Source organism: Monodelphis domestica, chromosome 1 (genome assembly GCF_027887165.1).
Source record: "Monodelphis domestica isolate mMonDom1 chromosome 1, mMonDom1.pri, whole genome shotgun sequence".
Classification (NCBI taxonomy): domain Eukaryota; kingdom Metazoa; phylum Chordata; class Mammalia; order Didelphimorphia; family Didelphidae; genus Monodelphis; species Monodelphis domestica.
This window is the reverse complement of record NC_077227.1, coordinates 261241604-261256871: the sequence shown is the minus strand read 5'-3', so window position 1 is coordinate 261256871 and position 15268 is coordinate 261241604. Positions and strand designations below refer to the sequence as shown.

The window sequence follows — 15268 nt, the reverse complement described above, 5'->3', positions numbered from 1 at the left end:
TATTAAAACATAAAAATGCATTCCAAGGTCAATTGGAAATTATTTTGTATATTATATTCATGCCCACTTTGGTTAGCTTGGATAATTATGAATTAATAGACAATTACATGATAATTTTAATTAAGTATTAAATTCAAATGTCTAACTGATGTATAAAAGCCAAGGAAGCCCCCCCCCCCCAGTCCTATTTTGTAGAAATTAGATAAACCAAAACTAATTAAATAAGGAATAAGAAATTAGGTCACATATTTTATTTGTCTGAATTTTTATTATTGTAGTCAAAATAGTCTGTGAAATTGAGGCAATATAAAGGTTTTTTGCACCTGAGATTTTATTGACCTACTTCTTCTAGAGAATAAAAATCTTCAGCTATAAATCCACAAAAATCACTGGGCCCTCTTTCCTTACTCCTACTAAAGTAATATTTCTTTAAGAATATCTATGTTTCCCATGCCAGTATATAGTTAAAGGCTTTTTTTTTCTTTCCAACTTTATCAGCCTTGCAAAGCATGTCTCGAGTTTTTAACATCACCTCTTGCTCTGTGAAGTACAGAATCCTAACCTGGAGCATTATTTGAAATCATAGGATTTAGAACTTGGAAAGGGATCTTAAAGATCACATAGCCACACATTCATTTTACAGAGGAGAAACTTAAGCTAGAGAATCATGATACTAAATTCTCTTTTATTGTGCATTCTCCAGGTGATTCACCGATGGGTGCCTTGCAGCAGAGATCCAGGTAGTAGATCCCACATAGACAAGACTATCCTTCTGGTCCAGATTGATGATAAATATGTTGCTGTGATCGAAACTGGAGTACTAGAACTTGGGGCTGAAGTGTAAACCAGTGTTTCACAACTACATTTCATCCCTTCCTCCCTTCAATTCCAAGACTGTGGAAAAGGCATAGAGGGAGTAAGAGAAGAATCTCCCAGAAGTCACTTTAGTCATGTTATGGGAGAGACTTAACAAATAGAATGGGCTTAGAAAAGCCTCTTTGGCTCTATCCCCCCTCACTCCTGCCACTGTTTCCATCCCCAAATAAAGTTCAAATATTTTTTTAAGTTAGCTGCTGAGGAAACATTTTGCATGGAGGATAAAGATTTTATTAAGAAGCATCTCTTTAAAAAAAACTTTTCTATGCATTGCATATGCTTTAAATCAACAAACTTCATTTCTAAAATATGAACTCATCATATTTTTCTAATTTATTTGCCAAAAATAATTGCTATGTTTGGTCATAGAACATATGAAATCCATTTACCTTAATTTTTAAAAAATCAACTTGTGTACAAACTTTCAGTTCAACCTAAAATAGTTTAATGCATAGTAAGAGACTATGAACAGACAGATTATCTTATTCCTTGTGAGCTAAAAACTTTAATGAGAAAACTGCACTAATTTTTTACAGCAATGCACTAAGAAGTCTGAGATTGCTCAGAACATTTATTTATATATATATATATAATATATATAAAATTAAAAAAACCATTATTTAAATTGCCTCTGGGATTTGCCCCTCCCTTTCCACATGATCACAGATGGCAGGAGCTATATTGCTCATCCTTTTTCTTGGTTGGTTCAGTAGGTTAGATTTCATACTAGTGCATTTCTTGTTTCCTTTACATGGGATACTAAATCTTGAGGTGAACCTTTCTATAGGTTGGCATTGTTTCCCAAAGCCATTTTTTGTGGTGCATTCAGTAATGTGAACACTACTGCCAATTACTGTGTCCACATTGAGGATGAACACCCAGTGCAACAGGATAGATCTTGTTTTTCTATAGCAGTTCTAGAGATTCTGCTCTTTGCCAATTAGGTTGGTATTAGTTCCCAAGAGAAAACACTTTTTTGGAGGGAAGGGCAAATTTCAAAGTGCTGAATGAAGAGCTTATAGTGCTCAAGGGCCTCCTAAGGATATTTTGAAGGCATTCAGCTTCAATTCAATAGTTTACCCAAGTAAGAAACTTTTTAAAAACAAAATTATACAGATGGTGCAGCCCTTGTTATCAAATCACCCTTAATCACCTTGCCTTTTATTTTCCTTTTCTCTTCATTCTTTTTCTATTACTTGAATTTTATTTCCTATGATTATATATTCGGTATAACTGTAATTTTGAATATTTATAACTGTGAAGTTGACTTAATTCATGTGTTGTCACATATCCTAGATTTTATTAGGTTTTCTAATGTGTGTATTCAGGGATATGCGTAACTCAAGCTTACATTAGGTTGGGTGGGAGTTGCAGCTTAGATTTAATTTGCAACAGCAAATCTTTTCTAAATCCAGGAGCTAAATTCCCCTTTTGTGAGTCTTTCCCCTTTTGGTGTGAGACTTTATGTGAAGGACACTGCATACATAGGTTTATCATTTGGAAGCAGCCATCTTTCTACCTCCATATGATCTGACGGTTTAAATTGTCTTGGGAGGAGGTATGTCTGATCCCCTCAGGCACTGAAATGCCTCACAAAGAAAGTTTAGGAATGACTATTTATGGGATGAAAATTAATGAATTAAAATTATCATTGCCATTCTGCTAAAAGACCCATCTGCTTTAACTGAAGTTATTTTTGATCCAAATGGCATGTGGTTCAAATACCCATTGTATATTGTATTGGGTTTTGCTTAAATTTGGTTAAATTCTGTTAAAATTCCCTCTTTCAAATCGCATATACTATAATGGTATATCAACTGTACTATGGAAATAGTGTATAAGCTTAGTTTTTTTCCCCCATCAGACTTTGCATAGCCTGACATTTCTGAATTGATGGCTTATTATTTCCCTGATACATACATTATAGCATATGTAAATTTGCTTTATATATGTAAGATTCACCATCAAAATTTAGTATTGATTCCTTTCCCTTAACTATAAGAATAAGGTCTGAACTTTTTAAAAAACATCTTCTCAAAGAATTTATACATTTTCTTCTTTTTGAAATGTATGTTGAACCTCTTCGTTGATGGATTAGGAATAAGGCTTAAGGATAAATGAAAGAGGAGTCTTTAGCAGGATTATTCATTAGGAGCTGGGTAAATTTTTTTCTAGAACAATATTAAATTAATCATAAGATTATAATTGCAACTTTACTTCACCAGAAGTGTCAAGTGCAATATATAGTAAGATTTTATTTCAAGAGAAAAATAGATATTCTTCACTAGGAGTTGAGTATAAACCATTGATATCAGGAAATGAAAATCACTGATCCTAAAAAAACCTCTTTAAGTGAAGCAAAGTTATACATAATAAAAGCCTTCTCTTTTCCATTAGAAAATTACCCAATCTCAGAATTTTAGAAATTGGAATCCCTTGAATGTTTATTTCCTCATTGGTATTTTCTCCGGTTTGTACAAGTGATTCCTAACTTGACATAACTCTATCACCAATAGCTGCAATATATTCTTTTACATCAGGTAATTGTAATTTAGGGGAAAAATTTATAAATTTTACAGTATAAAGGAGGGAAAAGTTGAGTTATTCTCATTTTTAAACCTCATAGTGATATTTTATTTGGTGTGCCCTCCAAACCTTTTGCACTGACTGGTGTTCAAAATATCTATAAGATCCTAGACTATAAGGAAGCATTTTGTTATGTTTCCATCACTCACAACTTAGTTCTTTTATGAGAAACAGCTTTAGAAGCCCATATTTTGAAATTTGAAATACAGAATTTATATGCTATGTCAACCTTTGTAATTCATAGAAATTAGAAGTATATCTGTTTTAGAAGGTATCTGTTTTCTCAACTTTTCTATCAGAAGTAGAATATTGAATGATTTATGATTTGTTAAGTTTTTCTTCTTGAATAGCCCCAACAGAGATTCTGAATGAGTCCACTTGTTCCCTTCCAAGTTCTTAATATGTTCCCTCCTTTTTCTGAACACAACATTTGTAAAGACTTTACATGATTACTTTCCATTAAAGAAATTTCTTTCCAAGCCCAATTTATTTATCCTTTTTCCAAGGATAAAATATTGGTAAATTTTTAAGGACTTAGAAAAAGTACTAACATATCAGTATAAGTTTTCCCTTTCCTTTTACCATAAGTAGTTGTTATGGCCTACTTTCACTACATTTCCCTTGCTGGAAAGAAAGAAGTTATACAAGTAAATATGTAATACTATTAAAAGAACTACCAGTACTTCACCTGTCCTTGAGGTAAAGAAAGCTGTATCTGTAGACCATGTGCCAAACCATTAAAGCCGTCATTTTTCTACAAGAAAATGTAACTTATTGAGCACATATACTTTCCTTATAGTTCTTGAGTTTTTGGTTTAGTGATTTGTTACTTCAATATCCAACTTCAATGAATTTTTCAAAGGCTCATTAAATGTTGAGGCGCAAGTGTCTTAACCTTTAATAGATGTCACTTTGTCAGCTAAGCATCAATTCTTCCTCCACCTTGGAATGTAGGTTGAGGGATTGCTTTATTGGATCATTTAATTAAGAGCCTGACACATTTTATGTATAATTTATCTAGTGCCTGAAAAGATGTCTTATCCTATTAGCCAACTTTAAAATGTCTACCAGATCGATTTCTACTTGGAGTTATTCTTTCATTGATATTTCTGCTTGTCAATTATTACTGTTCTTGTGTTTGTTTTATTTTTATTATCCTTTCATAAATGTGGACAAATTTAGGTCTTTTAAAAACATGAATATCTATGCTAATAGAATAGAATAACATCCTTATTTTCATCATGTGAGATGATCATAAAAAATTGCTGGAATTATTGGTTATCTTGTTTGGACAAGGGCCCACCAGTGCTTTGTCATTGATATAATTCATTGTCATACTGGATCCAAAAATCTGTTTTTACTATTTCTGAAGGCTTTTACTTGAATTTTAATTATGTAGATATTTTTATTCATAAGTATGATAGCTTCAAATCTATATAACTTAGTTTACAAAGTCATTGGTTGTGTAATTGCATTTTTCAGTCTTACATTGAAATGGATGTTTGTTAAGGTCAGGGTTTGGGAAGATAGATACCCTATGTATTCAGGCATCATTGAATGAAGAATGTGTGTCTTAATTGTTTCTTTAGCTCAGACTTTTGGATCTCCATGTCCTGGAGGATAAAAAGCCGAACATTTTATTCTTTTTGTTCCCCTGTTCCCTCAAAAAGGAATAATGGTAAATGAAATGCTTCAAATTTTTTTACTTCAAACTAAAAATGGGAAGGAACCAATTATATAGATAGATCTGGTCATATGTTATTATTATTATTATTATTATTAACTTTGAAGCAGAAGTATCTACTAAGCTGTGAATTATTTCAATAATATTTCTTATTAGGTCAGTATAACTTATTTTCCCAATATTATTTAAATGAACTTTTAAATGGACCACATATGTTCCCTAAACTAGGGTGAATAACTTCTGGTTTTGAACTGAATGCCACAGCTCCTAAATTGTAGAAATAACATAAAACTTTCAAAAATTGGGAGACCAAAGCAGATTAATAACCCCAGAGTTACATGATACCTTTGTTTCAAGATTTTTATGCCTATTATATAGGGTTCTATCTATCCTCTTGTAATCTTCATTATGCTCAGTACTTGATGGCTTCTGACTTAGTAGCCAGACTGGAAGAAATGAAGGTCATTAACACAGGGGTGAGAATAAACTGCTAATTGTTCTCCAGTTCAGGACATGCTCTATTTTCAAAATAAAGAAAGGGACATAAGGATGGCTGCTCCAAATGACCTCCAGGGCTTCTTATACTTAAGTTTCATAAGCCCACAGAATTTAAAGCTTGATTACACAATCAAAAAATAGAAATGGGGGGAAATGTCTGCTTTTGCTTTTTAAAAATTCACCATTTAAGTAAAATTGCATCCTTAAATTGAACACATTAACTTTATGTGTGAGCTTTACATGAGGAAATGGAAGGAGTAAAATATAAAGTAGCTAGTAGGAAGGAAGGTGTGAGGGTGAAACATGGATTTACTTTTTCTGAAAATGGGCTCTGAAAAGCATACATTGCTTCTACCAGCATATGGATATCTATTGGAGATAAGGATATATGTACTCACGTACGTCTGTGAGTGTATGTCTGCGTGTGTGTTATTGGAAACAGCCTGTAAATATTGTAGTTGTTTAAAATGGAAAATAAAAGCTGAGGTTTTTTGTTTTTGTTTTTGTTTTTGTTTTTCAAATGTGTTGCAACAAAAGGACAGTATTGACAGTGGATAAAACACTGAGGAAATAAATTTTTTTTCATTTTTTGTGTGTAGTCCTTTCTTTCTCACCCCCACCCTTTAATTTCCAAGAAAGAGAGAATTAATTCCACTATTCTTTTGAACAGCTTTTTCTTGTTGGCTTGAACACTGACCCCAAAGGCCTGGATGCAAAAGCCTGGTTCTCTGATGCTTATTGCCGGTGTAACTTTGGTTAGGTGACTTATTTTCCTAAGTTTCAATTTCTTCCCAAAATAAGGAGACTGGAATAGATGACCTTCGATGTTTCTTCTAGGTTGGAAACTATGATCCTGTGATGACATTATTTTTTCAAGCAGACATTTATGCCATATAATAAGCACAAAGGAAGCTTAGGGAGAAATTATAATTTTGGATATCTAATGCAAGAACACAAAAAATGTAGTCTGAAGTGTTTATCATGGAAGAAATTTGAGAGTATATTAAATTCTACATTAAAATAAGACAGCACTTGAAAATACAGCCTTTTGTTCAGTCAAGAGAATTAGTCAGGAAGCACGTTCCTTATAGAATTCTCCAATCTTAAGTCCATCTTGCAGAAGACAGAAGAAGATGGGGTCTTCTAGCAAGCTTCCTGGTCTTCACAAAGAGTGGGAAAAATCTCAGAATTGGAAAAATAGAGAGGGAATTGTAATATGAAAATTACTATGCTCCCAAAATAAATATGAAAAGCAACATAAACATAGTAGGGAAATTGGTTACCTTTCACAACTGCAGCAAGAATTTTGTTTGTTTTTTAACCCTTAAGTGACTTGACCAGGGTCACACAACTAAGGAGAGTCAAGTCACATTTGAACCCAAGACCTTCCAACCCTAGGCCTGACTCAAGACTCAAAGATTTTTTTAAAGTAATTTTGATGACACAAAGAGTTGTACACAGCTGAACAAAAAACATAGCTCTGGTTTACAGGACCTGTTATCTTCGACATCCAGTCTAGTTGTCTTGCACACTAACCTGGAAGAACACACGTAAATATATTTAATTCTCACAGCAAACCATTTTCTATAGGAGAAAACAGTGAAAAGTTGACTTACCCAGGGTGACACAGTGACTCAATGTCTGAATCAGGATTTGAACACAGATCTTTACTCCCAAGGTCCAGTGTTCAATTTACCGTATCGCCTACTGTAGCTAAGTGATCCAAGGATAGGAATGATCCTTAAAAATCAAGCAGACGACACCATTACTAAATCTCTCATTAAATAAGTTCCCCTCCTTTCATGGGCAATAATCCTAAAAGATGGGACCAGTCATTGGTAGAGTGGGGTTGGGAGTCTAGCCATTCTATGTCTCTCGATTATAGTGCCCTCTTCATCTTCCATGAGCCTCTGCTACCTTTCCCAGGCCCTCCTCCCCTCCCTAAGAGTCACTATTGAGTCCCCTTCCTTTCTCAGCCAGAGAGGTTTGTCAGCTGTCCCTAGCACTCTCCCTTCCTCCTCCTCCTCTCTGCCCATGGACTTTCTCCCCGTTCCAACAGGCTTATTTTTACCTGAAGCCTTTTCTGAACTCCCCAGGACCAGTTTCTCCCTCTCCCTGTAGCTGCTTTGTACCGTATTTGCTTGACTACCTCCTCCATTATGAGCTCAAATCTACAGTATACAGCCAAAGCAGGACTCGGGAAATTTTAGATCTCTGAGTGTCTATATCAACAAAATAGAGAGGGTGGAGATCAATGAATTGGGTTTGCAACTTTAAAAATTAGAAAAAGAACAAATTAAAAATCCCCAGATAAAAACTGAATTGGAAATCCTAAAAATTAAAGGAGAAATTAATAAAATTGAAAGTAAAAGAACTATTGAATTAATAAATAAGACTAGGAACTGGCATTTTGAAAAAAAAACAAATAAAATAGAAAAAGTACTGGTTAATAAAATGAAGAAAAAAGAAATCAAATTAACAGTATCAAAGATGAAAAGGGCCAATTATATCACAATAAATATGATAATATAGGTGATATGGATGAATATTTACAAAAATATAAGTTGCCTAGATTAACAGGAGAGGAAATAGAATGCTTAAATAATCCCATCTCAGAAAAAGAAATTAAACAAGTCAAGGAACTTTCTAAGAAAAAATCCCCAGAAGCAGATGGATTCACAAATGAATTCTATCAAACATTTAAAGAACAATTAACCCCAGTGTTACACAAACTATTTGACAAAATAAGCAAAGAGGGAGTTCTACCAAATTCCTTTTATGACACACATATGGTACTGATTCCCAAACCAGGAAGACCAAAAACAGAAAGAAAACTATAGACCAATCTCCTAAATGAACATAGATTCAAAAATCTTAAATAAAATGCCATCAAAGAGACTCCAGCAAGTCATCACAAGGATTATCCACTATCCACTATGACCAGGTGGAATTTATACCAGGAATGCAAGGCTAGTTTAACATTAGGAAAACCATCCACATAACTGACCATATCAAACCAAACTTAACAGAAATCACATGATTACCTCAACAGATGCAGAAAAAGCCTTTGACAAAATACAGTGCTCATTCCTATTGAAAACACTAGAAAGTATAGGAATAGAAGTGTCTTTCCTCAAAATAATAAACAGTATATATCTAAAACCATCAGCAAACATCATCTGCAATGGGGATAAACTAGATGCCTTCCCAATAAGATCTGGAGTGAAACAAGGATGCCCATTATCACCTCTATTATTTAATGTTGTACTAGAAACACTAGCAGTAGCAATTAGAGAAGAAAAAGAAATCAAAGGGGTTAAAGTAGGCAATGAGGAAACTAAACTATCACTCTTTGCATATGATATGATGGTCTACTTAAAGAACCCAAGACAATCAACTAAAAGGATAGTGGAAATAATTATAATTTAAGCAAACTTGCAGGATACAAAATAAACCCACAAAAAACATCAGCATTTCTGTTTGTTTCCAATAAAACTCAGCAGCAAGAGTTAGAAAGAGAAAGTCCATTTAAAATCATACTGGGGGTGGGGGGGGGGGTGCAGCTGGGTGGCTCAGTGGATTAAGAGTCAGGCCTAGAGACAGGAGGTTCTGGGTTCAGATTTGGCCTCAGACACTGACACTTCCCAGCTATGTGACCCTGAGCAAGTCATTTAACCCCCATTACCTAGCCCTTACCACTCTTCTTCTGCCTTGGAGCCAATTCATGCTATTGATTCTAAGATGGAAGGCAAGGGTTTTAAAAAAATAAAATAAAATCATTCTAGGTAATATAAAATATTTGAGAATCTGTCTGCCAAGACAAACTCAGGAATTATATGAACACAACTATAAAACACTTCACACAAATAAAACAAGATCTAAATAATTGGAAAAACATTAATTATTCATGGGTAAGACAAGCTAATATAATAAAAATGACAATCCTACCTAAACTAATTTACTTATTCAGTGCCATAACTATCAAATTACCAAAAAACTTTTATATAGAATTGGAAAAATTATAACAAAGTTCATTTGGAAGAACAAAAAATCAATAATATCAAGGGAAATGAAAAAAAAACGTGAAGGTTGAAGGCCTAGATGTTCTAGATCTTAAACTGTACTATAAAGTGATGATCAATGTGGTACTGGTTAAGAGATAGAAGAGTGAATCAATAGAATAGATTTAGGGTAAATTACCTCAGCAAGATAGTGTTCATGGGGCAGCTGGGGGGCTCAGTGGATTGAGAGCCAGGCCTAGAGACTGGAGGTCCTAGGTTCAAATATGGCCTCAGACACTTCCCAACTGTGTGACCCTGGGCAAGTCACTTGACCCTCATTGCTTAGCCCTTACCACTCTTCTGCCTTTGAACCAATACACAGTATTGATTCCAAGACAGAAGGTAAGGGTTTAAAAAAAAAAAAGATAGTGTTCAATAAACTGAAAGATCCCAGGTTTGGGGACAAAAAACCACTATTTGACAAAAACTGCTGGGAATTTGGAAAATACTATGCGAGAGATTAGGCTTAGATCAACATTTCACACCCTACACCAAGATAAATTCAGAATAGGTAAATGACTTAAATGTAAGGAGGGCAATCATAAATAAAGTAGGTGAACATAGAATGGTACTTGTCAGATCTGTGGGAAAGGAAAGAATTTAAGACCAAGCAATATAGAGAGAATATTACAAAATGTAAAATGAATAATTTTGACTAAATTAAAAAGTTTCTGTATAAACAAAACCAATACAACCAAAATTAGAAGGGAAGCAACAAATTGGGGGAAAGAATTATAGCAAAAACCTCTGACAAAGGTCTAATTTCTCAAATTTATAAAGAGCTAAATCAATTGTACAAAAAATCAAACCATTCCCCAATTGACAAATGGTCAAGGGACATGAATAGGCAGTTTTCGGATAAAGAAATCAAAACTATCAATAAACACATGAAAAAGTGTTCTAAATCTCTCATAATTATAGAAATGCAAATCAAAACAATGCTGAGGTACCACCTCACCTCTAGCAGATTGGCCAATATAACAGAAAAGGAGAATAATAAATGTTGGAGGGGTTGTGGCAAAATTGGTACCTTAAAACTGCTAGTATGTTTGTGAATTGATCTAATCATTCTGGAAAGTGATTTGGAACTATTGTCCAAAGGGCTTTAAAAGAATGTATATGCTTTTATCCAGCAATACTACTACAAGGTTTGTACCCTAAAGACATCATGAGTAAAAATATTTATACAAAAATATTCATACCTGCACTCTTTGTGGTGGCAAAACAATGGAAAATGAGGAAATGGGGGGGGTCCCTTGATTGGGGAATGGCTGAATAAATTGTGGTATATGATGATGATGGAATACTATTATGCTATAAGGAATGATGAACTGGAGGATTTCTATATGAATTGGAAGAATCTCCAGGAACTGATACAGAGTGAAATGAGCAGAATCAAGAGAACATTATACACAGAAAGTGATACATTGTGGAACAATACAATGTAATGGCTAATACAAGACAATTCTAAGGGACTTATGAGAAAGAATGCTATCCACATTGAGAGAAGAAACTGAAGGAGTAGAAACAGTAGAAAAACAAATGACTTATTTGTTTATATGGATATATGATTGGGGGTTTTGCCTTTAAAAGACTGCTCTATTGCAAAAATGAATAATAAGGAAATAGGCATAAGTAATAATATTTGTATAGCCCAGTGGAAATGCTGATTGGATCCAGGAGGGGCTTGGGGAGGGAAAGAAAATGAAATATATAAACATGGAAAAATATTTTTAAAACGTTTTTTAATTTAAAAATAAATAAAATGAGTAAACAAGAGAAGAAAATAAAAAGCTACACTTGAAAGCTTCCATAGGTGTAAGGATCAAGTAACAGAACCAGTAAATGAGGCCAAGATCCAGGAAACATCAAGCAAAGCCTCAAAAAAAAAAAACAGGAAATTGGATGCAGGTTATGATGGAGTTAAAAAGGGAATTTAAAAATCAAATAAGACAGGTTGAAGAAAAATGGCAAACAGAAAATAGTAGCCTGAAAAGCAAAATAGGTCATCTGGAAACTGAGACACAGGCATCAAAAGCCAAAATTGACCTGCTGAAAAATGATGCAAAAAAAATTGGAAGAAGAAAAGAATGACTTTAAAGGAAAAATGGACCAAAAGGAAAAGGAGAATCAAAAGGCTGTGGAAGAAATTCCATCTCTAAAAATTAGAATTGGGCAGAGACTAATGACATCATGAGAAACCAAGACATACTAAAACAAAATCAAAAGAATGAAAAAATTGAAAATTATATGAGACATCTCATTGAGAAAACAACTGCCCAAGAGAATAGATCCAGGAAAGACAATTTAAGAATCATTAGACTACCTGAAAATCATGGTCAAGTCTTTTCTCTAGTCCTGGCTCCACTGAGCCACTTACCTACACCTTTATATGTATATTTGTGTGTGTGTGTATATATATATATATATATATATATATATATATATATAACTATAAAGCAATGAGACTGATACATAAATTATTTGTAAAGATTCAGGTACAAGTAACTACTTAGAGTCAGAAAGAATACCTTAAATAACTGGAGGGATATTCAGTGCTAATGGTTAGGTTGTGACAAAATAGCAATACTACCAAAATTAATTTGCAGTCTTAATAATATACTAAACTTTCAAAGGAATGCAATGAGTTATTTGTTAATTAAGTAAACAATAAAAGATTCTTTATAGATTAGATATAGGAGGATAGAGAGATGAGTTTGAGTGAGCTGGATTTCTTTAATTGAGAGTGGAATTCTCAAAGAGGATGATGGAAAAAGGGAATTTCCTGGAGGTTCTTGGGAAGGACAATTGGATCAATGATCACTCTTTAGACATTCCTGATTAAGGAAGGTTGTCCAAGGATCTTTCTATGAGAGTTTGAGAAGATCTGATGACTTATTACTTGGAAATATCCTTGCATCAAAGAGAGAGAAAGTGGTTGACAGAAGAGTGGTGTTTCTCTGTTTTACCAATGGCGGCAGGAGAGAGTAACTGCTGAGTGGAGGTGTCAGTGACTTCTGACAGGCTGAGTTTCATCTGAGCAGAAGGAAGAAATCCAATTCATCTCTCACTGTTTATAAGTTTATATTTTAGTTTTAGGATAGAAAAATAGCTACTTTGGGGACTAGATAGACAGTAAGAGTCAGCCTTGCCTTTGGTCAAGGAAGAAGAAAGTCTCTTGCGAGACAGATTTGGGGTGGTTTTAATTAAGATAAATTTAGAATTAGGGAATTACATTTCATAAACCTTTCCAAATTCGATATCTCCATTTTCCTTATCCTATCACTGATCCTATAGAAGCTAATATAAATAAATAGGTTTTATAGAAAGTTATCTCCAGTCAAGTTCTTCAACTACGGGTCCAACCAACTCTCAACCACCAGCTCACAACAACTGAATCTTCTCTAGTCTATTAATAGACTATTAATATCTACAAATTAATAACAGATCTAACCCCAAACAACAGGAATAATTTACAGAAATAGTATCAAACTCAAAATAGAAAAAGCACTACCAAGTCATACTTAAGGATCATTAGGGGCTGCATATTGACTAAATTTTTTAATGTTACATATGTTTTATTTTATTATATTTTATATATAATGCATTTATATTTTATAGGTAATATATAAACATATATAAAGTATGTTGATATATTTATTCATATTGTGCTTTAATTAAAGTAATATGTTTTGTTATATTTTTATTCATTTTGCTAAATATTTCCAAATATATTTTAATCTGGCTTAGACTATACATGAGAGTTCTATGAGCTGAACATAGCCCATGGGCCACATGCTTGACATCCCTACTTTACAGAATTTAATAGTATTAGTAAAAATAGTAATAACAACTCATCTTTAGAAAAATAGTTCTAGAATATCAAAAGAAATAATAATAAAAAGGTAGAGATGAAGGGGGAATTACACCTTCAGGCTTCAAAATATTATAAGTCATAAGGCAAGTCATCAAAGCTGGTTAAAAAACAAAGAAGGAAATCAATGAAAGGAACCATTAAAAACAATGGGATTCAATAACTCAATGTGACCTTAATATTAAAAATTATACCAGAAGATGGAGTAGCAGGAAGTATGGCAAGTTTTCTCCCTAACTCAAACCTGTCTGAACAGATCTAAAAAATATGCCAGACTGAATGAATCCCAATTAGGAATTCCAAGAAAAAGTCAGTGAGTCATTTCTCTAGTCTTGGTTGGTAGACAGAAAGATTTAATCTTCTGGAGCAATAATAGGGAGAGTTTAATCAGATAGAAAGCCTGGAAAGATTCTGTTATATCTTAATGACCTTAAAAGAAGACTGGAAAAGGAGAGCAAGAGGAATATACCAGGGGTGAAGGGACACATATTTAATTGCACACGTAATTAGGGTGTGTAAGTAAACATCTATACTAACAAGAGGGGAAGCGCCTGACACTTTAATTTCACTCTCATTTGACTGAACAAAGAAAAAAAACATACAATTGGGTACAAAAAAGCATTTCACTCAACAGGGAAATTGGAAGGAAAAGAATATAAAAATAATGAAGAATGGATTGATTATGGATATAAACTGATTAGATACTCTGCTGCTGTGCTTACAAAGTATCTTCAGTTCATATCAGTGAAGTGAAGCTCATAAGTGAACTTCTCTTCAGGGGCAGGCACAAGGATGCTAAAGAGACTCTTGTTATTAAAAAATAAACTATTTATTGAGAATATAAGGATAAAAAAATGTCTAACTCTAAGGGATTCTAACTCCACCTAAATAAAACTCCCTCGTTCTGCAAGGTAGCTGGTGGTGCAGCTTAATAGAGCGATTGGCCATGGTATCAGGAAGATTTGAGTTCAAATCCAGCCTCTGACACTGCCTATGTAACCCTGGGCAAGTTGCTTTACTGTGTTTGCTTCAGTTTTCTCATCTATCAAGTGAACTGGAAAAGGAAATGCAAACCACCCCAGTATCTGACAAGAAAACCCCAAATTGAGTCCCTTTATAATTTATTTCATTTGATTTTTACCCCATCTCTGGGAGGTAGGTGCTATCATCATCCCATTTTATAGATGAGGAAATAGGCAAACAGATGAAGTAACATGCTCAGTTTCATTTTGTAGGATTTAAATTAATGTGCAATACTTCAAGTATTATTTTTATAAAGTTTATTATCTGACAAAATAGAACGCACATGACTAAGTTTTCTACCTGCTCAAAAAAGCCCATTCCACCACAGCTACCACAGGAAGGGAAAAAAGCCAGAGAGACAGAACTCCACCGAATTTATCTCCTGTCTACATCAATACGTAAGGACAGGAAGATAATACGGGTTCTGGGAATCATAGTTTTTCTGGGGGATAGTATTTTTTTAGGGTAACAGATTCAGATTACACAATTTAGCAAATAAATTTCTAAAACAGGATTTTAACTCAGCTTTTCTTGATTCAGGCAGTTTCTAAGGATATCTTCTTACTGACAAATATTAATTGTATTTTGTATTACCAAAATAATCCTTACAAATTTCAAATATCCTTTGAAACCACATTATGATTTAATTTCAAAATAAACATAAAA

General features: G+C 33.7%; 1 protein-coding gene across 6 annotated transcripts in view; it reads left to right on the top strand.

Annotated features, from left to right (window-relative positions):
• PCNX1 (pecanex 1) overlaps positions 1-6234 on the top strand; it is a 216125-nt gene extending 209891 nt beyond the window's left edge. For all 6 annotated transcript variants that reach the window (XM_007472896.3, XM_016424178.2, XM_001368479.4 and 3 more), the window contains one exon: positions 704-6234. In XM_007472896.3, coding sequence (XP_007472958.1) covers positions 704-844 — 141 coding nt within the window. In that variant the 3' untranslated portion in view covers positions 845-6234. The remainder of the gene's footprint in view (positions 1-703) is intronic.
• The last annotated feature ends 9034 nt before the right edge of the window (positions 6235-15268 follow it).